The sequence below is a fragment of the Gopherus flavomarginatus genome, chromosome 10, assembly GCF_025201925.1.
Source record: "Gopherus flavomarginatus isolate rGopFla2 chromosome 10, rGopFla2.mat.asm, whole genome shotgun sequence".
NCBI lineage: Eukaryota > Metazoa > Chordata > Testudines > Testudinidae > Gopherus > Gopherus flavomarginatus.
The window spans coordinates 45,602,272-45,622,495 of record NC_066626.1 but is presented as its reverse complement, the minus strand read 5'-3'; the positions used below and the strand labels follow the sequence as shown (position 1 = coordinate 45,622,495).

Genomic DNA, 20,224 nt, shown 5'->3' with positions numbered 1-20,224 from the left:
GAAATTTTAATTTACTGTATCTTAAACAGTCCTGAATAGTTATCCAAATACAATGCGCAATAACTGCTTTCTAACACTTAATATCTCTGCATCTAGGGTATTTATGAAAGCATAGATGGCTTTGGTCAATGGAAGTGAGGACCCTCAATACCTTTGTGGATGTGGGTCTGACTCTGAAAGACTTGTTTGCAGATGGGCTCCATTCGGAATGGTTGCACCACAGTGAAAAATAGTGAAAGTGAAAAATGTTACTTAATTTCAAGTGATGTGTTTATGATAGGGCTTTGTTCTAGACCAGGAAATCTTGGAAGTGCTCCAGACCATGAACTTGAGCAATGTTTGTTTTTAGAGTTGAGGTTATTAGTGATGCTTTTCCCAGCACTTAACAATAAGGAGTTTCCACATAACAGTTCTTTGGTGGCTCTGTGCTGCATCTAAGGAAATGAAGGGCAATAGGCTTTTCCTGTTTCCTGCAGGCTGGGGAACCTTTCTTTCCCTTGGGAAGTTGCTTATGTCATTGACAATCTGACGCTGCACTTCCAGCGCCTGCCCTCCTGCAAAGAAGAGTTCCCAGTGCGTTCTGGGCTGACCTGACCTTCGGGGCGGAGAGCAGCCTGGGCTGGGCCATGTGTCGCTGCGCCTGTGGGGTCCCATCGCACGCTAGGCTCCCCGGCTAGGCGGGCGGCTGTGTCCTACACGCGTTGGTGCCACGTGTTTTGACCCCGCCGCGTGGTGCTTTTGCAGGGCGCCCTGGAGCAGGCGAAGTTCCCGATCCAGAAGGGCTCCCTGGAGCGCCTCAAGCAGCAGTGGGAGTCGGGGGATGCGCTGAGAGCCGGGCCCCGGGGGGGCTCCGCGGGAGGCCGCCGCCGCAGGCGCTCGCAAACCCCGGAGGGGAGGAGAGCTTGTCCCGCGCCAGCAGCAGCGGCCGACGCCCTGCGGCAGGAGCAGACCCGAGCAGCTGCAGCTGGCGGCCAAGAGGGGCGAGTTCAGAGCCGGCCGCCGGATAAGAGCCGCGGCGGCGGCAGCGGCAGCAGCACCATGGAGAAAGCGCCGCGGGCCAGCGTGGGGGCTGAAGTGGCCAAGGAGGAGCCCCGGGACGGCCGCCGCAGGCTGGAGCGCTTCCCCATCCTCTGGGAGGAGCTGAGGAGCAAGTTTGAGACCCCCAGCGGCGCGGCAGCGGGAGTCGGGCAGGTAAGAGCCGCGGGCAGGTGCCAGACACGCGTCTCCCCCAGCCATCGGCAGCCCCCGGGAAACTTCCCGTGGGCCAGACCAGGGCCTGCCGCTGAACTCAAGCGAGGGCTGCACACACTAGTCCAAGCCTGCTTCTTCCCAGCTGCTTGATCGGCCCCACGGTCCAAGTAATGGAAGGAGCCAGCCACCAAGGGCCCTGACTAAACACCTTTATGGACCTGGACCCCAGGGACTAGGGTAAAGGAAATCACAGAGGTGGTGGTTCTTCCATCTTTTCCCCCTTGTGGCTGTAGGTACCTAAGGTTTCAGACCTCTGCCTTGCCTCTATGCATAGCACAGGGACGGAGGAAGAGCTCCAACTCTGACTCTAATTGATTCTGCCATGTTAAGTCCAAACCTGAACATTAGTATTGTCTGTGTGTCAGAGGGAGATGGAGCAGTGGCCAAAATCTCAGCAAGGGAAAGGGGGGAAATGAAGTAATATAACATGAAGCATTTTATGAAATGAGGGTAAGATCAATGAGTACACTAAAGCATTGATAGAGTACATGGTTAGGATTTCTTATGTATTATGTGAATTCATTGTGGGAAGCAATTTTAATGCTCTGTCATCTACAGTACAGATATGAAAAGTTATGGGGAAAAGTTACTAAGGATGCTCAGTTACATTGTTAACTTCGCAATTTTATTTATAGAATAGAATTTGTCTTAATTAGCTCCTCTGCGACTCTAGGTGCCCCCAGGTGCTTTACAATAATAAGTTAGATAGGCAGTACAGGAACTGTGTAGCAAAGGAGGTAGGCACTGTGCACTCAACAATAGTTCACACACTACCTTGCTTTAAAGACTTTTACTGAAAGAAAATGGGCCATTTGAGAGGGTTTTTTTCCCCCCTACAAGTAGTTCCATGAGATCTTTATTTCCCACCTGGACCCAATGAATTCTTTTTATTAATACCTGGCTCTCATCTGCGGATCTCAGTGTGATTTACAAAGGTTGGTATCATTAGTCCCATTTAACAGAGAATGGAAGTGACTTTCCCAAGGTTATGGACAAATTTCTGGAATCAGAAAAAGAATTTCAGCTTTTCCAACAAGAAAAGAAAATGAAGTCACTCTGTGATAGAGTGAATGTGTTTTAATAAAGTTGAATTAAAAGAAAGACTTAAGGCTGGGAGGAGAGAAGGTTGGGTCTGTTTGGAAAGTATGTGCCATATATTTGTGGTTACCATCACTACAGACATGAAATAAAGGTCACTTAACAGAACTATTAATGGAAATTGTCCAAGCATATGGCAAACATGAATCACAGTTTCCCTCCCAGAGGTCTCATATATCTGTTTTAAAATAAAAAAAATAAAAACTAAATATGGTTAGTTAGGAACGGCCCTACTGGGTCAGACCAAAGGTCCATCTAGTCCAATATCCTGTCTACAGACAGTGGCCAGTGCAGGTGGCCCAGAGGGAATGAACAGAACAGATAATCATCAAGTGATCCATTCCCTGTCGCTCATTCCCAGTTTCTGGCAAACAGAGACTAGGGACACCATCCCTGCCCATCCTAGCTAGTTGCCTTCTTGACATGTGTATGCTACTTAGATATCAAGTCTGAGCAACCAGGCTTTGTGGAGATTAAGTGTGCAGGTGTTTGGGGCTAGGGGCTAAAATCCACCCCATCACTACTATCTCAGCCTATATGGATCTTAGATGGAGTATATGCTGCAGCCCCTGCGGTGTTAGGTCTACTAAAGCCACATGATGACTAGTCTGAGATCCATCCCTGCTTGTACTTCAGTGACACTTTTTTTAAAAAATCAGATTGTGCCTAGACTAGTGCAGAAACTCTTATGTTGCTCTTCTGTGGTGAGTTTCACCCAAAGGAAGAGTAAATCTGTACAGCCAGCATAATGTAGGAGACATATTATAAGCCATCCTCTGTAATTAGGGATAAAAACTAGATTTTCCAAATAGTTATGTTTACTTGTATTTAATAATTTATCAGAATAGGGAATACTTCTGTTATTGCTGAAGTCAGTGGAAGTTTTGTCTGTGAAAGCATATGCTTCCTTCAATTATCACAGAGTAGAAAGGATCAGGTCAACTGTTGGACAATCAAGGAGGAAAAAAATGGCTAATATATGTTCCCCGTTCCCTCTGCTGCAAGAATGTGATACTCTACTTCACTTGGCAGAGGAAGGCATGTTCAAAGGGGAACATGCTATAGGCAGAGACTTTGAACATGTTCTTCTTCTTACAATGCTGTCCCAAACAGCAATAACTATCTTATAGTTTTCAGAGACCATGGTGAGATGGGTGGTATGGGGCTGGTATGCCAGTGGCAATATACGCTATAAATTGTGCTGCTATTGCTGAGGCAAGAGGATAGGCTGGAAGGTGCCGAGGTATGCAGGGCTGGAGAGAGTATTTGTTTGGTTTGAGATTTGCTCTGGTCTTCCCTGTTTGTAGGCTGATACGAGAGAGTCTATCTGATGTCAAGCCATTCATGACGGGAAGATATCATAAATTAGTAGTTCTTGATGCACTGTGCATCTTAGAAGGCATATGTTTCCCTTATGTACTTTTGTTTGAGAATGGGAAGCATGTGACCCTGATTAATGGCTGTAGGGTTTGGCTCCAATACAGATCTGTTTCTAGTTAGGGTCCTTAAACCAGCGGATAGGAGTTTACTGTACAAAGTTCATTTATTTCCTTGTACACAAGCAACAGGTCTAAATGGCTTACATAAAAAGGGAATAGGAGACACCAATGCCACTAAGAACAAATCCATGCACAGATTTTATGCTGTTTGAATGCTCATCTAAACATCAGTCACTTAAAGGAAATATAAAAGCACTGTGAAATCTACATGTAAAGAAAACCAGCAAAAATATCTAGGAAAGTGAAAGGTGTTGGCTCAAACCACTTGCATAGTGACAGTGGTTTAGTCAGAGTATCTTGAAAAAGCTGGGGTGAGTATTTGATACTCTCGATTTTCTAAAATAATAAAAAATGAAAGTTGACACATTATTGCAGGTAAAGAGTTACAAAAAGCAGCAGTCACAATGTTAAGGAAGAACGAAGGAACTGATCTGGTAAAAGAGGGGATTTTAGGCACATTAATATAAGTAATGGACAAATTTTCAGATGTGGTTGCTTGAAGTTAGGTACCTAGATCAATATTTTGGCACATAGACCAGATTGGTCTGTTTTTCAAAGTACTGACCACCCACAACTCTTACTGATTTCAGTAGGAGTGGCAAGTAATTAGAATGTCTGAAAATCAGGCCACATCAAATTAGGTACCTAAATCTGGATCTAGGTGACTAACTTTGGGCATTATACTTTTCAAGGCCATCACTGGGTCAGCACTCAGTGACATCAGCAACCACATCTCCATTCATGAGCCAGCAAGACGCTATGCTTTTCTAGGACAATACAGCCAGCCATCAAAAGTCAGGGCAAAGCGCGTAGAAGCTGGAGACAAATTGTTTTTGGCTGGGGTAGGGTTAGTCTTTGAAACATACTTCCAGAGGATGTCAGACTAATCTGGAGTCTGACCACTTTCTAGGAATACTGCAAAACTCTCCCTCTTTGACAAAACTTTTCTACCACAGACAAAATAATGGAGGAAGGGCAAAAGAGAAAAAAGGCCCACATATGTGTAAGGCCTAAAAATACAGTCATCTATCAGGGAAGGGAGAAGAGCAGAAGACTCATGAAGTCCAGTAGGGACCTCACCAAACAGACCTAATTGACTTGGGAAGTGCTTAGATGGTGCACTGAGGCAGATAGATCCCCATGCCTGAAAATTTTGACCAATATCTTCAAGATATATTTCATATATTTTAAATTTTTTTCTGTTGGCGTTATTTGGGTTTGGATCATTTTGAATTAGAGCCTTGCAACCTGACCTGAACTCAGTGGGACCCAAACTATAAGTGGCTGCTTTGGTTGAGTCAGAAAACAATCTGACCCTCTTGGGCTCAGGTCAAGTAGTTGTAGCTCCTCCTCCCTCCTGCCCAAGTGGTTCAAATGGGTGTGGCTGTGTGCCCCACTTGTGCTGGTTGGATCTACCTTGCTGTGCAGTGTATGTGTTGCACAGGGATTGTACCAACAAGTTACAGAACCTTTCGTTCTGCAGCACACACAGTGAAGAGAGGTGCTTGTGGCTGGCAGGAGCGGGGTACAGCCACCACTGCACCAATCCTGAAGGCGCTGAGCATGGGAAGCCTCTACTAGGTTGAGCCCCAATGATGAGATGGTGGCAGTGTCACTCACAGAGGTTTAGGGAGAAGCATCATGTCTGGATCAGGTCTGAAAAGGTCTAGACATTCTTAGGTTGCCTGTGCTGAGGTTAGATTTGTGTCCAGATCGGGCTTTAATTAGGCTTGAGAGACTGCAATTTGAATGGCGAATAAGTGGCATTATTTGCCAGCCTGACAACTCTGTTATATAGTTTGCTACAGTTTCTGTCTAGTGCTTTATTTCTGTTGGACAAGACATTATGGACTGATGGCAGAATTCCCAAGCAAAAATATTTACATACTTTTAAAAACTTTGAAAGGCAACTGCAATCCCATCTTATTTAGGCATGTCACATTGATGTACAAGAATTTGAAATGAAATGCCAGCCACAAGACAAAGATATAAAGCAATACTGACTCTCTTTCGCCTGAGAAAGCTGCTGTCATTCCAGGCATTGGCTTTCACTGACAACAACAAGGCAGGCTGGAACAAATCAAACTTTCTTTGCAAGCACATTTCCTCCCCATTTCCATTCATGGACTAGGTGTGAACATAAAGAAAGAAGTTAGGATTAATTTAAAAATGCTTTATGAAGACGCAAGTTTCTTCAGAAACTATCAAATGCTGTCACTCCATTTGTGCTCAGATCTGAAGTGTCACATCCTAAATTTAAAAACAAAAACGAGTGAATCACTTTCAGTGAACACCCATCATAGTTAGGTACTTGCATCAAAGGGAAAATATATGCCTAAATATTTGTGCAGTATTGATTCATGGATTTTAAGGGCAGAATGAACCTTTATGAACATCTAATCTTAACTTTGTTATTATGGCCCTATTGATATTTGTTTGTCTTAATGCAATACCTTTAAAATATGTAAATGACATACATTTTTCTACTTAACCCAAAAAGGATTCTCCTATGTAGTCCTTTCTTCATGTTTAATGGATAGAACTCACTGGGTTTCAGACACCTGAAACTCATTCAAACTCCATTAATGTTTCTTCTCTCTGGAAGTTACTGAATATCAATGATTTATGACACTTAATAGTGTGCTAACTTGTTTTATGTCACTGTAAGTCATTTAGGGTATGTCATGAGATAAATTGCTGTGAAGTGTGGCAATGCATCATGCATATTTTTTAGGAGGTAGAAAACAGTTTAAGAATGCAATTTTGAGTGTAATTTAATCAAATGCCTACTCTGCACTAAACCTAGGAATGTATGAGCACTTTCATACTGGCAAAGGCAATAAGAAGATAAAACAACTTGTACAACAAGCTGCATAATTAAAGCTGACATTCCATTTAAATATTTTCAGGTTTTTATAGTTTGTTTGTAGGGGTGCAGACTCACCCCTGCAGCACGTCCTGCTGGTCTCTCAGGGAATTAGCTCTTTTACCAGCCAGGAGCACCCTCTGCAGGCTGGTGATCCACCTGTCCTCTAGCCCCTGTTTCCATCCCTGGACAGTTCTAGGTCTCCCCCTCCCAGGGTAACCCCCAACCCACTATCCCCGCATCACCTCCATATCAGGCTACTGTTAGTCATTGTCTAGCCCCCACACCCTGGGGCAGACTTCAGTATCAGCCTACTTATCACTGGCAAGGCTGGGTTTGGATCTGTTGCCTTGGCCTACCCCTAGGCTGCCCTCTGCAATCCCCAGTACCTGTTGGCCTTCTGCTAGGCCACAGCCTGGGGCTTTCTAGGCTGGAGCTCCTCAGCCTGTCTTTAGCTCCCTACAGCCAGGCCCTTCTCCCTCTACAAACAGGGAGAGACTGTTTGGACTCTTGGCTCACAGCCTTTTTATACAGGCCAGCTGGGGCCTGATTGGGGCATGGCTCAGCTGTAGCCACTTCCCAGTCAGCCCAGCTTAGTAGCTCCCAGCCACAACCTTTCCCCAGGTAAGTTTTAAGCCCCTCAGGGCAGGAGCTGGGTAACCACCCTGCTACATGTTATTTATGTGTCAGTCCAAAAAGAAAATTCACTGTAAGTCCCCCAACTTTTCCCCAGCTTATATATTTAAACCCGAAACTGCTCTTTAGAAGTGATCACTATATTGTGGATGTTCTTATTTTTTCCTGAATATTTACAACAATCAGCAGGCAGGCAGGATTTGAACAGGTAGCAATAAACTACTCTCAAATTACTTCTGGAGACTTGTTTTAGTATTTGACACAGGTAACAAAAGACACCTTCAGGGGGTTGACAGTGACTCTTTTTATAATTCTCTAACTTCCTTCATCCTTTCTTACCAAGGAAATTTTATTCCTGGGGAAATTCTGCATCACTGCACATGCGCAGAATTCATGTCCCCTGCAAATTTCTTTGCTTCTGTGCAGAAAAATCACTTCTGACGGTGAAGCAAAGGGAAGCTGCATGAGCCATCATGCGTGCTCCCTGGCAGTGCAGGCAGATCGATTCAGGTGCCTGGAACAGCCTGTAGAGATGTAAATCACCACTTAGGGGGAGAAGAGGGAATGGGTAGTCATGAATGTGTGAGAGAAAGAGAGAGACACTCTGTCTCTCTCACTCTGCAGCATACTTGGCGTGGAGGGGCAGAGCTTCAGGGTGTTTTCTGAGGAGATAAGTGTGGGGCAGGCTCTGTCCCCTCAGGCAGAGCAGAGTGTAGCAGCCTGTCTGCTTAATGAATTGTTCCCATTGTTTTTGTAAATTCCTCCAGGAGTATAAAACAAGTATAAAAGTTTTATTGGTCCTTTACATTGCCAGACTGGTGTAAAGGACCTTTCTAGAGATGGTCAGTAGCCAATATAAATTGTGAATTTGATTCCCCAGCCTTCACTTGCTTTTCAGTTGCTTATGATTAAGGCTCTGTATTTGTCACAGAGGTCCCTGAAGTCACAGATTCCATGACGTTCCGTCACCTCCATGACTTCTGCAGCAGCCTGTGTGGATGGTCAAACCAGGGACTGGGGTGGAGCGGAGGCAGCACTTGGAGCTAGGAGCTGTAGGTCGCTGCTTCCCAGGAGCCGGAGTCTGCCCCAGCTCTGCCACCCTCCCCAAGCACCTGCAGTATCCTCCTGGCCACCCCCCGAGCCGCTCTCCACCAAGTTTTAGTCAGGGGTATATAGTAAAAGTCATAGACAGGTCAGGGGCTGTGAATTTTTGTTTACTGCCCATGACCTGTCGATGACTTTTACTAAAAATACCTGTGACTAAAATGTAGCCTTACCTATGATGTAATACTGAGCATATGGCTGCATATATTTGTTGACTAATAATTAGAAATAAAGGGTCAAACCTGGCTACATTACTTTTAGGCAAGAGGGTTTGGAGATTTCTTCCAATGCATCACACTCCCATTCTTCATCCACTATATTGTAGTTTAAATAAATTACCAAAATAATTGAAACCAGTGTGATTATATTATGTTATTTTGACAAATAAAATACATTCAATTTTGCAGAATTTTAGAATACTGTGCACAGAATTTTCAAATTTTTGGCACAGCATTCCCCCAGCAGTAAAATTTGTACGAGACTGCATTCTTTGTTTATCGGCCCCTGTTACTTTCTACCTGTAGTCTTAATTCTGTTTGTGACATCAAAATAAAGGTATGATTACACTGGAAACTTCAAAGCGCTGCCACGTGAACACTTTGAAGTGTGAGTGTGGTCATGCGCAAGTGCTGGGAGAGAGGCAGTGCTCCTGGCAATCCACCTCCATGAGGGGATTAGCTCCAAGTGCTGGGAGCGCGGCATCTGGAGCCAGTCTACACTAGTGCTTTAAAGTGCTCAGACTTGCTGCGCTCAGGGGTGGTGGTGGTGGTGATTTTTCACCCCCCGAGCCAGCAAGTTAGAGTGCTATAAAATGTAAGTGTAGACAAGCCCTAAGTTTGTTGATATTTTTAAGACTGTTGTCTTCAAGTGAGGAATAAGCAGATCAAATAAACATTTAAGAAGAAAAGACACCAAAAAGATACTATTAATAATAAAGAATGAGGGGAGACTGGTATAGAAAATATGGTATCTAAGGAGAATGGCTTTCAGATAGAATGCTTTTCAAAGTTTTCCAAGAGGCACAAAAGAAATGAGAACTATATGATTAAAGACTACTTACTGCAAGTCATTTGCCATAACCTTCTGTCCCGCCTGGATTTCTCAGTTGAGCAGCCTCAGAGACTAATTACCAATGCTACATGGATTTCAGAGGAATACTTCTAGAGTCCCAACCCATGCAACTGTTTTGAAATGAACTAAATTTTTAACAATAGATACACTTACATCGGAAATGAACAATTCCAGTGTAAAAATACTCATAAAATATTCCTGAGATTGCACTGGTTTTTAAAAAGCAGATCTATTTCCAAGCTAAAGGTAACCAAACAAAAACAGTAAAGCTCAGTTTACATATTGAAAGATTTATTTTGATAAAAAGAATTTAGATCTTTTTTTTACATGTTAATAAGCCTGAACATTTAGAAACTTCTCTATAATACTATGGACTATATTGTTGCTAGGTTACACTACGTTCAAATCAAATGAAGATCAAATAGTGTCTGTTTCTTAATTAAGTATTTAGTGTGTCAGTGGAAGATTATTAGATTTAAAACACAGCCACTACATACAAATTCAGGTTATCCATTTTTGTAACTGAATGCAGCACAGTACTCCTGCTACATGTCTGCTCCATTCTTGGAGGGAGTCAGAAAGGACCAAGGGCCAAAGTCTCAGCTGGTATAAATTGAATTAACTGGAGCTATGACTCTAGCTCCAGGTATTGGGGTAACAGCAACTGTCTATTGTTCTGCCTCATAATACCAAGAATGGAGCAGTCACAGAAATGCTACTAATAAACTAAAATGCAGCTGTCACAGTCCTATTGTCACATTTTGGGGGTGCAGTCCAGACAAGTGAGAGGCTGTGTCACTGCTTGTCCTGTGATCCTGACTACCTTAAAATGCTCTGCTGCTCTAGCTCCCTTTCTGGGTGCTCCCAGCTAGCATACTGGCATGGACTGAGTGTCTGTGTGTTGAGCACCCTGATTCAGCAACTCTGACTCCAGCAGTCTCCTTGTTATATCACATCCAAACTGTGGTCTGCACCAGCCCTGGTTACTGCTAGTCAAGTGAATTCAAAATACTTCCAGTCCTGAATGTCCCAAAACCATCTGCCCTGAAATGTTCAACTCTCTCCTGGAACATTCACTTCTGCTCTACCTCATGCTCTGCAGATGTGGCTGAGCGGGGTTGCTTGGGCCCAGAATTGCTCCTTAATCCCTTCAGTTCCAGGGTATGATTTGTACACCTCGCCATACTTTACAAAACACCTATTAGATACAGATTATAACATAAGTGAATTGGGATACACTGAACTGGTCAGGGCAGCCGAAACTTCGACGAGCCCCTCTCCCTCTGGCACTTGGGATGCTCTTAGGGTCCACACCCACCAAAGGTTTTTCTTTAACAATTTGAAGGTTCTTATTTGTGGTGTATATAAAGGCAATAAAGAGAGAGAGGAGGATTCTCTTATACTGTAATGGAAATTTCTGTCTGAATTGTTGTGGATAATGAAAATTAACATTTTTCTCTCAGTGTTTGGATGGCCTAAGCTGTTTTTGTCTGGTGGTTGTTTTGCACTGTGTGTGTTTTATTTATTCCTAAGTTTATGGATTTATCCATTATTGGTTTAGAATGTTGTTCTACACGAAACTACATGATTCACAGAGATAATGACCTGTCTGCACTTACGAACAAACCCAAACCCCACATTTGGGTCCAAGAAGGTCCCCCTGGCAGCAGAACCATGGTGATTATGCTGTACAAGTGGTGGGAGAGAGACAGAGGGGTAAATCCTCATAGTTGTGCTCTACACTTGCACGGCAGTGGGCAAGTAGTCATGGATAGAGCATAGCTGTACACATCTCAGAGTATCTTACTCTGATTTCTTCCTCCTACCCCATGTGTTGACATCATTTCTGGAAATCAGGCCACTGGCCTCTCTGCCTTCCCAATGTAATGCACCTAATTGGAAAGGAAAGCGCCAAAATCATTCCCAAACCCAGTTCTTCAGCAGAGTAAATTACTATGTGATCCAGTAAAGTAACAAAATTACATCTTGGTTATCCAGACACACGGTAGGCAAACAGTGCCTGCATTTTATGATCACTCTCACATGGAGATTATCCAAATTTATTGTCAAGAGACTATGAGTTAGTTTCCCAACTGCCTTCTTTTATTAGTATCTACTACTTAATACAAACTATTTAATAGCAGTGAGAGAGCTTTAATCAGATGGACTTTCACCTTACTATTCACATAAAAATGCTTTCCAAAAAGAGAGGTAAAGGATACTGAGACAACGATTTCTAGAGATGGGTTTGGGCAGCCATGTTTTGGGAAGGACTAATTCATTATATTTTGCCTTTCCAGTGACATAACAAAAACTTCCTTTGGTTTTGGTTGCAGATTCAAGGCTTATAGGAATATGGAGTGTTTTACTCCTTCCACTTCATTACTGCTCATTTCTGACATTATCAAATTAAAAAAAATACATCTCATTTTCCTCTTTGAATGTTTTTTGCCCTGCCTGTAGGAATATGAGATGAAGAAATGCCAACTTTAACAAGTTGATAAGCTATTTAGGAGTGTACAATAACTCTAGCTTTCAGCATAGTTACAATTTATATAGGAGCATGTGTTTAGCCAGCTGCCAGCATTACCATGACTTCATGCATGTAGGAGCATGTGGTAAGATTGCCAGGGACAAGAACATTGACCTAAGGTCCTCTCAGTTCACCAGTATTCTTTATTTATATACTGTGCTCAGGTATATTTTAAATTGAGGGGATTTATGGTTGAATTTCATGGAGATATTGCATATACAATCAAATATGCATGCACATTTATTATAAATTTTAAAACATTAAAAATTATTACAAATAAAAATCATAACCGACTTTTACACCTTGGGTTTCGTTTCTTCTCTTTCCTTTTTTTCCTTTCATTCCCTGGACTTCTCTTTCTCCCCTCTATCTCTTTCAGTGCATTTACATTCAGTCCAATTTTTCCTCCTCCTATCTCCCCCTTTTTTGCTTGTGTTGTGTTCTCCCTCCCTTGTGCCAAGTTCTTTCACAAGAATCCCGCTGTCAGTCTTTGCTTTCTTCTTTCTCACCTTACCCATCCCTATAAGTTTCTCCCCTCTTCCTCTTCTCTCCCTTTCCTCATCCCCAATTTCTCACTTTTTCTCTTTTCTAAAGTACTCCTCCCTCTCTTTTTTCCCCTTCATTGCGTCTGTTTTCTTCAGTATAGTCTGTATGTACTGCCTGCACACATCTGTTATGTATTGGCTACCACAAGAGACTTCTCAGTCTACACATCCACCCCCACCCCCACACTCACTCACTCGTATTTTCAAAGCCAAGAACATGGACAATTTTATGGCAGCAGTTTTTAGAGTTGTGCAATATTCGTACCATTTTTTTCTGAGCAAACATATGCTTGTCTCATTGCTACCAGTTACTGACTCAACAGTGACACGTGCATATTTCTCAGGGTGGAGGATTTTTTCCCAGTACTTAGTGTTCTGAATGAGTTTATCAGGAATTGCTGAACAAGGGCTAACATCAAGTTTGAGCAAAAGAACAGCTTTGATAGCGTTTACAGCTCATCCAACTTTTCTCTTTAATCCAAACACCATTCAGCACACTGAACACTCTTTCCGCTGTTTTTAATAAATACAGAGCAAATTTACTTGGTGTAGCCACGTCTTGAACCAACATTTGTATTTTAATCCCTCCTCGCTCAAATTTGGATTGTTGAAATGAAAAACCAGGACATTTCAGGCATTCTGAAAGAAGTTCCTGGTGCACTGTACCATCATGTGCAAAACCAGGACATGTGGTCACTTTGTTTCACCCACCAATGCGTCCATGCACTTCCCTCCATCAGCCAATCTTCTATTCCTAGAGCCTAGGGGAAGAACGAAGGAGGCGCTAAAGAACAGCCAATGGAAGAGATGGGGCAGAAAACGGTAGCTGTTCTGAGGAAAGGTTTATGCAGTGGGTCAGGGGGCCTATTGGCATTGGCTGTTGTTACCATCCATCCTAGAGGGAAGAGCAACCTGAAGGGGAAATGCTCACCTTCCCCAAAAGATTGAATCAGGGTTGGATTCAAAAATACCTGGAGCAGTTAGAATCTTTTGCCTCAAACTTGAGAGCCCTCATGCTTCAGTAGCATTTGGATTTGGGATCAGCTTTAATTTGGCTCTCTTTCTTATAGTTAAAGGTAAGTGTGCTATAGTGTAATGTTTACTAGCCGGACATTTTTAAAAAAGTGACACAGGAACTTTAGTTTATACCTCAGTATTCTCTTGAGAAGGACAGAAGAGATGCCAGTTTGATATCTCATTTGAGATGACATGTCTAATGTGCAGCACCCAGAGTGACTTAAACTGACAATTTTCTGGCCCAGAAACAAGAGTTCAAAATAATGTATGCTGATTCCCATGTAATTCATATACCAGTTCCTTATAATAAAAAATGCTAGAAAGTCTTTTTATCTGCATACTAAAGTGAAAATCCATCTGAATAAAGCTCCTTCATTAGCACTAGATACTCGATAGATTAAGTAGCAAGTATCAGTAAAATAGGATGTAAAACTTGATGGTGTTATTTAGCACTTTAAAGAACACATAAAATATCCCACAGACTATGTTTAACTCATATTCTCAAGTTATTTTAAGGTGGAGGTTTTTTTGGTTATCAGTAGTAGCCCTAGCAGCGTCACTTTTAGTAGGAACAGGAAAAGGTTTGCTTTGCTGTAAGACAGTAAAACTCAGTATTGCAAGCTCCACAATTCTTGCAGGAGTAAACAGTTTCTTTTTTACTTTTAAAATCTATTTGGAATGGAGAGCTTCTTTTTAAGTGGGAAATAATAATTCTCAGCATTTATATAGCACTCCTCTTCCATAGATCTCAAAGCACTTTACTCAAAGCATGATAACCAAGGTCAAACTGCAAGTCATTTTCAGGGATGGGAATAGAACTCAGGTCTCCTAACTCCTAGTCTCATGCCTTTTTTTTTTTTTTTTGGTGGTGGTGGAGGGGGTGAGTTGGTGTCCTTTGCTGTGTCAGTAAAAATATATAGTGAATTTTGTTAGTTCTAGTGCCAAATTTTGTTAGTTCTAGTCACTGCCTGCTAATGCACTGACTTCACTTGGAGCCTGTAGAATCTGGCCCTAAGTGTTATGATTTCACGCTGTGGGTGTATGCCTCTGTGCTAGATGTTCTCAGAATTGAGTATCTCATCCTCTGTAGTATGGTACAGATGGGAGCAAAAGCATAGCAAAGTTGTGAAAACAGAGCTGGGGAGGCATTGTAGAGGAGAAACACAACTATGCAGGATGCTCCACTGCACAACTCCTCCCCATCCCCTGCTGTTTGTTTTCCAGCAGCCCCTCCACACTAACTCCATGTAAGCCCTGCTTGATAGCTAAAAGGATCTCTTTGTCTGGACAATGTAAGGTGGAGAGCATATTCTCTACACAGCCCTTTGCTAAACCAATGAAACTCATTTAATAACTGCAAGGAGACTGCCCCAGCAATAATTACTTGCCTTCTGCAGCTTGCACAGACTAGTAGAAGGCAAAGAGTGCAAAAGAATTGGAAAATGGCAAAAGTCAGTGTGAGAAATAGCAGTTTTGCAGATGACAAGATATGCAGGAAATGCCCCTGTTCTTCACACAGATCCTCAGTGACTGTATGATAGCTAGGGCATGTCCATTGCCTGTTCTGCAACTCTGTCCATTAACCTGTAACAGAAAGTTTGAAGCATACCATTCCAGAGCTATAGATCCCACAGAATAAGCCCCCCTTCTTTTCAGTAATTATATTTATTTTTTACATGCAAGCTGGGACTTCCAGCATTGAGTCACTGAAGTTGACATCAAAAAACTGTGACCTCAGTGTGGGTAAGATTGAGCCTCCGAACTCTCTTTTGTTGCTTTGGAGGCAGGGCTGGCTCCAGGCACCAGCGTAGAAAGCAGGTGCTTGGGGCGGCCAATTCAAAGGGGTGGCACTCCGTCCGGTATCGGGGCAGTATGTCCGGGTCTTCGGTGGCAATTCAGCGGCAAGTCCCTCATTCCCTCTCTTCCTCTTTGAGCTGCCGCCGAATTGGCACTGAAGAGGAAGAGAGGGAGGACCTGCTGCCAAATTGCTGCCAAAGAAGTGGCGTGACTGAGCTGCCGCCGAAGTGCTGCTGCTCGTCTTTTTGTTTCTTTTTCTTTTTTTTTACGCTTGGGGCAGTGGAAAACCTGGAGTCAGCCCTGTTTGGAGGATTGGCCTCTTTATGTTTCTCAACCTGTGCCATGGGACCAGTGGATATAAAAAATAATGGAAAATAGGCAGAGCTCCTATGAAAGATTGCTCTTTCATAAAAAATGTCTAATAAGACCATTAGTTTATGCTCCCACCTTTTTAAAACCACTTTTATTTCTGTAGATTTTGTTTAAATTATAGCCTTGGTACAGCACCAAAGCACGAAATAATGCAGTCATTTTATGCAAAAAGTGAAAGTGAAATTGTTACAGAAAACAAAACAAAAAATTTCAGAAAAAAAGTGGTATTTAGTTGCTTTACCACCCACCACACTGCTCAGGGTTTGTCTATACCAGGGGTAGGCAACTTATGACACGGGTGCCAAAGGCGGCATGCAAGCTTATTTTCAGTGGCACTCTCACTGCCTGGGTCCTGGCCATCTGTCCGGGGAACTCTGCATTTTAATTTAATTTTAAATGAAGCTTCTTAAACATTTTAAAAGCCTTATTTACTTTACATACAACAATAGTTTAGTTATATATTATAGACTTATAGAAGGAGACCTTCTAAAAACGTTAAAATGTATTACTGGCATGTGAAACCTTAAATTAGAGTGAATAAATGAAGATTCGACACACCACTTCTGAAAGGTTGCCAACCCCTGGTCTATACAAATAATGTTTAGTCTGTGGCAAGCTGGGGTGTGAATCTCCCACACTAGCCTGCCACAGTCTAATTGTCCATGTGGACCTGCCATTTACTTCCATTTCTAAGAGGACTCTTCCAGCATTTGGCCGAAATATTCTACAATTATCCACAATTATCCTACCCTGGCAAATGTCGTAGAAAATAGGCTTATGTTGTAGTCTTGAAGTGACACTCTGGAATTTACTTCCCCAGGGTTCTGAAAGAGCTAGAGACCTCACATGCGCATAGAACAGAAAGAGTGGCAGAATGGAATCCTCCATAAGAGAATCATTAGGATATATGAGCAATTGTCCAATGCCCCTTCTTGGATTTCAGTTAGGAGAGAACAAGACATGTCAGCAAGTGAGTCAACAAAAACTTACAGCCAACAGTATCAAAGGCTTCTTCTGCTAATGCAGAAAAAGTCAGCATGGACTCTTAAATTGTGTCCATTATTAGAATGAGCTCATCCACCCACAAAACTAGCATAATCTCTGAGCCATACGTATGACAAAAGCCAGACCACAAAGGTTCCAGAAAGTCCATAGACTCCAAATGACACCACTGCTGTCTCAAAACAATTTTCTAAGTAATATCACCCAAAACAAGATTGTGAGAGGCAGAGTAATACAGTGTGCTGCAAGCATTATTGTCAACATCTAAAGCAAGGATCTAAAATCTACCTCTTAGAGGGATGCTGGTACCCTGCTCTTTCAACAAAGATCTTAACCAACAGTGGACTCATAATGTACCTGATATTGACAGTGTGTCATCAACAAATCCCTTGTGTCTCAGGGGATTTCCATTTTGTTGGGAAAGATCTTTTTCAGTGAAAGGCTAGACCTTGTTCAAACCCAAAAAATCAAGCCAAACTGAGACAAAATACACCAACCAAAAAATGCAGAGCACATTACAAATTCTACCTTTGGGAAAAGCAAGAATACATGGAAAAACTAAAAAAAAAAATAATACATAAACTGAGTTTGATCCATGACATTTTCAGGCTTTACATGTAACCTGGATTCTATGCAAAATATTAATCTAATATATTATGAAAAGTATTCAAAACTGAGACAAGGTGAGTGAGGTAATATCTTTTATTGGACCAACTTCTGTTGGTAAGAGAGACACGCTTTCGAGTTTACACAGAATTGTGCCTCTCTCACCAACAGAAATTGGTCCAATAGAAAATACTACCTCACTCACTTTGTCTCTCCAATATCCTGGGACCAACATGGATACAACAACACTGCATTATTTAAAACTGGGCAATCTACCCAGTTGTCCATCAACTGGCAATGATAGCAGCACCAAATGTAATAGATGGCAACATTTTAATTTCAAAATTGCCTGCTAAGTGTCATCCAGCTATTGAAATTTTGGTAGTTAAAAAACATATGCTGCATAAAACTCCTCACATCCAGAGGGACTCAGTTCAAATGGGCCCAGCTTTCTGACAGCCCTATTTAGAGAGGGGATTCCAACCTCTTTTGTCCTTAGCTACTACCTGTACTTGTGATTTAAGCTGACCCGAGGTCAGGGTTCATTTTCCTTTTCTCCTAGGCATTCAAGAGCGGGAAGTCTGTGGCTTTCACATCAAATTTCATAATGTTATATAAAGTTAAAGTATTTAGCTATTTTATAAATTAAAGAGAAACAACACAGAATAAACATAGTTAGTTTAGTCACTGAAAAAGTTAGCTAACCAGGCTTTGGGCTTATGACTTATATTCTTACTGTAAAAGCAGCAAAGAATCCTGTGGCACCTTATAGACTAACAGACGTTTTGTAGCATGAGCTTTCGTGGGTGAATATTTTTACCGTAGTGGCATTATAACAAGTAACTTTTCCTGGTGCTGCTTGCTCTGGTTTCAAATTTGGGTAAGTGGCAGTGATGCAAGTCACTTTGTACTGTGACGAAATGAGTCTACAGTAGGGATTTGCATCAGTACAATGCCAGAGCAGGTACACCTCTACCCCAGTATAACACGGGTTTGCATACAATGTGGTAAAGCTCTGACACGCTGTTCTGAGCAGCGTGTTAAGGGGGCTGGGCCTGGACTGAGGGATTGGATAAGGGGCAGAGGGTGTCGGGGGGGTTAGGGGATCTCCACCCCCAGGGTCTAGAAGGCAGGAGCAGTGGGGGGGCAATTTTGTGGGCCCCGCAGTCCTAGAGTGGCCCAGGGGATTAGCAGGGGGCCGGGAGTAGCCCGCTCCGCTTCCCTCGCCCCGACCCCAGCCGTGTCACTCGGGGGAGGGGGCTTGGGGGAAGGGATTCCCCCCGCACTCACCAGGAGCGGCGGAAGTGGAGCAGCCCAGCCCCAGCCCACTCCACTTCAACAGCTCCCAGCGGCGGCACTCCACTTCCCACTGTGGGTGAGTGCGGGACCTTTCCCCAATGCCCCTCCCCACTCAGTGACACGGCTGGGGCTGGGGCTGGGGCTGGGGCAAGGAAAGCGAAGCGAAGCGGCCTGGGGCCACATAGCTCCACTTCCAGCCACCGGTGAGTGCGGAGAGCGTCCTTTCCCCAACCTCTCTGCACTTATCGGCGGCGGGAAGCGAAGCAACCCAGTCTCAGCCAGCTCCACTCTGCCAGCTCCCAGCCGTGGCGCTCCGCTTCCCGCTTCAGGTGAGTATGGGGGGCATCCTTTCCCCGCACTTGCTGGCGGCGGGAAGCGGAGTGGCTGGGAGGTGGCGGAGTGGAGGGGGCTGGCCCACGTTGCTCCGCTTTTCCCCGCTGCCGGTGAGTGCCTGTCAGGGGGCGGGGGGTTTGGATAGGGGTCGGAGCAGTCAGTGGACAGGGAGCAGGGGGATTGGGTAGGGAGTGGAGTCCTGGGGGTGAATAGGTACAGGGGTCTCTGGAGGGGGCAGTCAGGGAACAAGGAACAGTGGGGGCCAAAGCAAGTTCGATATAATACGGTCAGATTTTTTGTCTCCTGAGGACCTCGTTATATCGGTGTAGAGGTGTATATTGGTGGACCAGTGACTATAACCAAGGTAGACAATTTACGCAGGACTTGATTCAGCAATCCTATGGAACAGGCCCATCACAGGAGCATTTGCATTGTTCTTGTAATAAAAGCAGGTTGAATGCATGTTAGCTATAGGAATTATACCCCCAAAACTCCAATCACATATTTAAACAACAGATATTTGTTGTGTATTTTTATTCAATTGACATATTATTACAATGACAAAAAACCCCACAGTATTATGATAAATGCCATTAATATCATCCACTCTAGCATATTTCTGCAAGAAGCTGCTTCAGTTCACATCAGCCTCTATAATTAAAATCTTTTAACCTGTACATTGAGAGTGTGAACTCTCACAAATAAACAAGCAGACTGCATATGCAATTGTTGGTAATAGTAACCTTTTGTAATCTGTTTAGCAAATAGGATTATTCATCCATAAAGTACTTTAATGTCCATGTAAACCATTTAGATTTGTCCAAGTTCTTTAACCTTGTCTAAAAAGCTCCAGCATTGGCTAAAATACCACAAGCACATGTAAAATATTAACTGAGAAGGACAAACCTGTTAAATGCTTAAAGTAGCCAGTATTCATTTGTAATAAAGTAGGACATAAAATACCAAAAAACACAACAGAGCAAGCCACTTTCCCAGGAAAAAGTGTTTCTGTTAATCCCAGAGAAACAAAAGAGAAATACAAAAATGTAACGTAATAATATTCTCAGTTTGGGGTTTCTTACTGAGACTCACAACCTAACTCAGAGAACAGTCCTCCTCAAGGCAGTCTTTCCCCCTTTTTTCCCTGGAGGACCTGCTTTTATGGGCTGTACCTATACCACCTGTGTGAGCCTGA

General features: G+C 43.1%; 1 protein-coding gene across 1 annotated transcript in view; it reads left to right on the top strand.

Annotated features, from left to right (window-relative positions):
* The first annotated feature begins 923 nt into the window (after positions 1 to 923).
* Positions 924 to 20,224, top strand: part of XIRP2 (xin actin binding repeat containing 2) — a 157,564-nt gene continuing 138,263 nt past the window's right edge. The window contains exon 1 of the mRNA XM_050916246.1: positions 924 to 1,191. Within this exon, the coding sequence (XP_050772203.1) occupies positions 1,039 to 1,191 (153 nt within the window). The 5' untranslated portion in view covers positions 924 to 1,038. The remainder of the gene's footprint in view (positions 1,192 to 20,224) is intronic.